At 41.4% G+C, this 6546-nt stretch overlaps 1 protein-coding gene across 2 annotated transcripts in view; it reads left to right on the forward strand.

The window, feature by feature from the left end:
* Window positions 1–6006, forward strand: part of LOC108798112 (C-terminal-binding protein 2) — a 20433-nt gene extending 14427 nt beyond the window's left edge. For both annotated transcript variants that reach the window (XM_018569830.1, XM_018569831.1), the window contains exons 4-10: window positions 513–657; window positions 740–946; window positions 1097–1311; window positions 3030–3160; window positions 3238–3365; window positions 3482–3596; window positions 4864–6006. In XM_018569830.1, coding sequence (XP_018425332.1) covers window positions 513–657; window positions 740–946; window positions 1097–1311; window positions 3030–3160; window positions 3238–3365; window positions 3482–3596; window positions 4864–5026 — 1104 coding nt within the window. In that variant the 3' untranslated portion in view covers window positions 5027–6006. The remainder of the gene's footprint in view (window positions 1–512; window positions 658–739; window positions 947–1096; window positions 1312–3029; window positions 3161–3237; window positions 3366–3481; window positions 3597–4863) is intronic.
* Window positions 6007–6546: the final 540 nt, after the last annotated feature.

A 6546-nucleotide genomic window follows, 5' to 3' on the forward strand; every position in this document is an offset into this window, starting at 1 on the left:
ATACATACATACATACATACATACATACATACATACAATATGTTGCCTTATTCATGTAAAGCCTTTTATTAAAGAGGAAATCAGGGCTTTTGTCTATTTGCATTTTTTCATTTTTCTCTTTTAAAATCAATAGTACAGTGTTACTGTCGGTGCAGATGCTGTGTGATAACTTTCTATGCATATTGGCTCCTCTGACTCTTGTTACTCCCTTGTTGGTACATTAGGGTATAAAGGTTTGCACTTTAGACAGCCAGTAGACTGCATTTTCTGTGACTAGTATTATTATTATACAGGATTTATATAGCCCCAACAGTTTGCGCAGCGCTTTAGTAGTTCTACTCTTCTTTCAGAGCATGTGACTTCTACCCCTTGTCCAAATAGCTGTTTACACTGGTTATATGAGACTCTACCACTGGGATAAAGACACACTAATGTGGTTATTCATGCTTTAAAATTTTGTCTTCTACAACCTGTTTTCTTCACCCTGCATTTTTGTTAAATTTATGCTATAGGTATTAAGTGAAGCTGTGGGAGCCCTCATGTATCACACAATTTCCCTATCTCGAGAGGATTTAGAAAAATTCAAGGCGCTTCGTATCATCATAAGGATTGGCAGCGGATATGACAATATCGATATTAAGTCTGCAGCGGATTTAGGTAAATTGGAAGTATTTATTTTTCCCTTGGATAGTTGTAAAAGAGAAATGTTACTGATTTGTGGTATTTAATTTTTTATTAGGGATAGCAGTTTGCAACATTCCCTCATCTTCAGTGGAGGAGACGGCTGATTCAACCCTCTGCCACATTTTGAACCTGTACCGACGAGTCACATGGCTGCACCAAGCTATGAGGGAGGGGAACCGGGCATCGAGTGTGGAACAAATAAGAGAGGTTGCTGGCGGGGCTGCCAGAATCCGCGGGGAGACTTTAGGCATCATTGGACTTGGTAAAACTCAGTCTGATAGAAACAAAGATTTCAAAATTAATCTAATTGACTAGTATAGTTTGCAGTGTTTACATTTAATATTATATAGGTTTGTACAGTGGGGCATTGTCATAAATAATGGCTAACTTTTCATTGCCAATCGATTTTTAGGTCGGGTCGGGCAAGCAGTTGCTTTGCGTGCAAAAGCATTTGGATTTACCGTCATATTTTACGATCCCTATCTTCCGGACGGAGTTGAGCGCTCTCTAGGCTTGCAGAGAATGGGAACTCTTCAGGAATTGCTAATGCACAGTGACTGCATTACACTTCACTGCAGTCTGAATGAGCACAACCATCACCTCATTAATGATTTCACCATAAAGCAGGTGCGTGGACATCTGTAAGCCACCAGTATTGTTTAGGTATGCACTTATATGGGAAATTTAAGAGTCTGATTATATCCTATGGCTTTTGGATATCCTGCAGTAAACTTATACATTTTGTAAACCCATACAAAGCATTTTCCAAGCTCAGAATTTTCCATGATTATCATCATGTAATGAAACTACATCATCATAAACCGAGACATTTTATTATGCATCCTGTAGATATGACAAATATACCAAAAAGGAGTAAAATGACAAAATAGAGGCAATAGGAAAAACAGTCAAAAGCAAATTCCTATTCAATCAAAACAGTGCATAGTGGGGAGAACAGCAGACATCAAATCTTCGCAGTTACACATCACAAAGTAAAAGTGCTTTAATCCTTCTTCATATTCTGGCAATTTAATACATTTACCTTTTTGTACCTGTGTTTTAATAAATGTTATTATAAAGAAAATGCACCGACCTGTAGCAACCATTCATATTTCAAGCTACCAGAATAAATACAGCGGAAGATGAAATCATATTTGCTGTTCTGGTATACTGTTTTGGCCTACTGGTGTAGTCTGGTAATAGTGGCATTATTCTAGCTGAAATATGCAAAAACTATTTGCTAAAAGTTTATTTGTGTTTTTCACTTGTCAAATTCAGAAAGTATAGCACCTGACCACTCTTGGTTGACGGTTAACCCTTTTATGTTGCATTGATTTTAAAGCCCCCCACAGAACTTCAGTATTGTGTTTTAGATCAGTGGTTCTCAACCTGTGTAACCTCAGGACCCACATTTGTCCTTGGTTATTAAGTTGTGACTAAAGTCGCACCCCACTGGAACGCACGGCATTGTGGTCAAACTGTGGGTGGGAGGTGCGTTTGTGGTGCCATTCAAATGAATGGGAATTACCTCCAGTAACCAGAATGCATGGTAGGTGAGATTAGGGACTGTGTGATTAATGCACTGTACTAGTGTAAACGGGCCTCAAACACACACACACACACACGTATGTTCTCCTTTTTAAGATCCACTCAGTCTCCCTAACCTGCGAGAACTGGAGTGGATCCTGAGCCTGGGGTCCAGTGTGGGCTGCTGTGATGGAACTCCATCCATATGCGCATTGCTTATACAGCTCCCTTGCATGCCCTGTAGAGGCCTGGGTGCCAGAATGTGACGTTACTCCAGTCCAGTCACCTCTACAAGACACGTGAGGGAGCTGTAAGCACTGCATGTATGTATGGAGCTCCCACTTGGCCATAGCCCCATTTCACCCCACCTCAAGCTGACACTCGGCACCAGGCAGCATATTTTGAATGGCTGCTTGGTGTGTGAACTGACAGTGCTGTGCTAGGGGGAGGCTGAGCAGCCCCTCACGTAGAAAAGAGGAAGCCATGCAGTGACCCACTAAACACGAGGTTGCGACCCACTTTTGGGTCACGACCCACCAGTTGAGAACCAAGGTTTTAGAGCCTTTTGTTCTTAGATGGCAATTCCTATACACAGACTGCAGATAAGAATCATAGGTAAGAAAAAGAATGGGCAGTCGGTTTTAAAGTGTTTTAAGATACACTGGTATAATTAAACCAATTTTAGTGAATAATCCACATAGATTTCCTTCAAATTTGAATGCCACTTAAATTCTTGACATTTGTAGTCATATGGGTTGCTTGCTGTGTTGGCTGTGTAGCTCTGTTCTTACCATCTCTGTTTTGTCAATTTTATTCAGATGAGGCAAGGTTGCTTCTTGGTAAACACAGCTCGTGGAGGACTTGTAGATGAGAAAGCACTAGCCCAGGCTTTAAAAGATGGCCGCGTCCGTGGTGCTGCTTTGGATGTCCACGAGTCTGAACCTTTCAGGTATGTTTTTGTTTTTTTAATTATGTTTCTGTTTGATAAACAGTGGCAATGCATTACTATTCTAATGTCTGTTTTAGCTTTTCTCAGGGACCTTTGAAAGATGCCCCTAATTTGATCTGTACCCCACATACTGCCTGGTACAGTGAGCACGCTTCAATTGAAGCAAGAGAAGAGGCAGCTAAAGAAGTTCGTAGAGCCATTGCAGGTATATATATAAAGAAAAGACATAGTTGTGCTATTATGTCTGCAGCATTGATTCTATTTTTTTTCTGTTTTATAGTCTTTGAACTTGCCTCTGAGCTCTATATTCCTTTTTTGCAGGTCCAATCCCAGATTGCTTGAGAAATTGTGTAAATAAGGAGTACTTGTTGGCAGCTGCACAGTGGTCAGGAATGGAGACAGTTCATCCAGAGCTTAATGGGGCAACAGGATATAGGTAGGTGGAATTCAACTAGATATCTAGACATGTAAACCGGTTTCAGTTAATATAATATGGGTTCATACTTTTTAAACATACCTTATGTACTTATTTTAGTTTTTATGTAGAGTTTTTTCTTATAGGATATAAGGTTATAGGCGGAGTGAGTGGGGCACTTTGCAAAGTGGCAGCAGGATGCCGGGGGATGGGAAGCTCTCTGTGTTCCCACACCCAGCACTGAAATGAAACCATTACTGTCAGACGAAGTGATAGCCGTCTAACAGTAGAAGTATAGTCCAAGCCTGACGTCACCAGGGAATAGAACGGCGCAGGAGCATGTGATCTGGTAAGTAAACACTGAGTGGAGTTAAATAACCTTGCCACTGGCTACCAATGTGGGGTGAAGGTTAATAAAGGGTTAAAAGCACTGCCATTGACCATTAATGCAGGGGGGGGGTGGTGGTTAACGGCATTGCCACTGACCACCAATGCGGGTAAGAGGGGTGTTGGTGGTGGTAACAGCACTGCCACTGCAGGGAGTGTGTTAAGGATGGGGGTTAACAGGATTGCCACTGAACACCAATGAGAGGGTTAAAATAGCACGGTCACTGACCACCAATTTGGGGATGGTTATTGCAGTCACCAACACCATTGCTGAGTGTATTCTTGAAGTCAGTGACACCAATGCACTGGCTTATTATTGTGGTCACTGGCACCAGTATTGGCGTTTGATATTGTGCTCACTGATACCAGTGCTGAGGGTTATTTCGATCACTGGTGCCAATGCCGAACATTTTTGTGGTCATTGGCACAAATGCTGGGTGGCGGCGTTGTGGCTACTTACACTAATGCTTGGCATTATCATTGCAGTTTATCAAAAGTATATCAAATGGTAATACCACCATTTTACATTTACTACACTTGCAGAGACCAGTTTGAAATTCTTTGATAAATGTAGAAACCCACTATTAGAGCCATGTCACACGAGAATCGCCAAGATGCTTCTGACACCTTCCCTAGTAGCATTGTTCCATAGCTGACCTTCCGAAGATAGTCCAACTGGCTCCTTTGATCAGCTGATTGAGGGAAGCAGTCCGAAAGGGTGCTGATGGCAGCACGCGCTGTGAGAATTTCGGTTGGTTCCGCAAGAACCGGCTGAAATTTGCACAGTGTATGGCCACCTTTTAGTTTACTACTACTACTACTGCTGTGCAGGTTCTAGCGGCATTTTTGCAGATCCTTTTTATCTATGAGAATCCTATTTTATTGCTCTCTCTCATTGCAGGTTTCCCCCAGGAGTTGTTGGAGTAGCTGCCCCAGGACACCCAGCTGCAGTGGAAGGGCTGGTGGCTGCCCCACACCCATTAATTCCCGCCGTTTCTCACACTCCGTCACCTGGACAGACCACCAAACCTGACCCAGACAGAGAGATTCCTACTGACCAGTAGCAATACTGTGCCTAGTTTGGTTTCCTTTGTTTATTTTGTTTGTTATGCTTTTTGTTTTTCTTTGATTTTTTTTTTTTTTTTAAACCACCACTCCCATATTTGTGCTCTGTTTCCCCCTCGGTGTAGTTTGGGGGACAAGGGCAGGAATCCAGGTTTTTTCAGCAGCTTTACCCGGTTGATGGAATCAGGCTGCAAGCCCTGAGGTGTATCATCTCTCCTCACACCGGAAAGGAGAATGTTCTTACCAATGTCTGGAAACCTTTAGATAATGCCTTTCAACAGATCTATTTTTTAACTGATTTAGTTTTAAGTGAAATATGATACGGGTGGGTTGTGCTTCTGTGTGCTGGGGTATGCTGATCTCTTCTGCTTCCTCTAGTACAAGACATGCCCAGTTGTCTCAGGGAGCTGAGGCATCACCAAATTTTTTATTAGAAGTAGGTGTCTGCATGTTAACCCCTTCAGTGCTTTGGAGGATCTGTAATGTGCTCTTTTATAGTCTATTGCTCTCCTCCCTACCCAAGGGTTGACAAAGGCAGGGGAGTGTTTATATCATCTGTTTTACAAGAGGATTATTCTCCATTGCGGAATTATGCGAAACGTGTTAACTAATGAATAATTGTATGTGCAGAGTTTCTACATTGGGTTCTAATAGTCCTTGTTACCATCCCTGTGTAGAAGGGTACAGTAACTGGATAGTAATTGGTGTTCTACTTGCACACCAGCTGAAAGTCTTTTGATTTTTAAATGATGGGCATTACTTCAGTTGTTGTTAACCATTATCTCTTTATTGATGTACTGAGAGTTCAGCGTTTGAAAGCAACAACATTGTTTCAAGACTATTCATTCTCAAAAGTTTATCTAGAGTTATAACTTCACAGGCATTTTATTAGGGAAAATCATTACTAAAAATAGGGTGTCATCTGTATGTGCAGGTTTTTATTACTCGCGCATCTTAGTTTTCCGTTGCCGCAGAATATCACTAACTATATGTGCAAAATGTTTTTTGATTTTGTATAACTGGCTATATGGATGTTGTAGCAGTTCTTTCCTCTAGCTGTGCAGAGCTGGGGCTGGGAGTCTTGCTGGAGAAACAAACTTTGCCACTGTCAGTACATCGGTTTTGGGGTTTTAGACTGGGGGGGTTACACTGGCAATAAAATTGAGAGATTTAAAGTATATGTAAACACTAACCACAAACCTCTCTTATTTACTCCTTTTTCGTCTGTTAAATATATAATTGAAAGCACTTTGTTATATCTGTTTGAATAAGTGCAAAAAATACTTATTTTCAGAATTCCAGTGCTGACCTGTGCAATTTGCAACATTTATCTCAAACAATGTGATCAGGAAGTGTTTTAGGACTACATATTACCCCACCTCCATGTTTTGGAGATTCAGCCACAATATTTAAGGACTGGCAAGCTACAATAGATTATATTTTTGTTCTTGGATTTACCTGCTTGTTGTTGCCCCCCCCCCCCTCAGTTTTGTGTCATTTCAAAGAAGAAGTTGTTGAC

Source organism: Nanorana parkeri, unplaced genomic scaffold, assembly GCF_000935625.1.
Source record: "Nanorana parkeri isolate BGI_ZX_2015 unplaced genomic scaffold, ASM93562v1 scaffold1406, whole genome shotgun sequence".
Lineage (NCBI taxonomy): Eukaryota > Metazoa > Chordata > Amphibia > Anura > Dicroglossidae > Nanorana > Nanorana parkeri.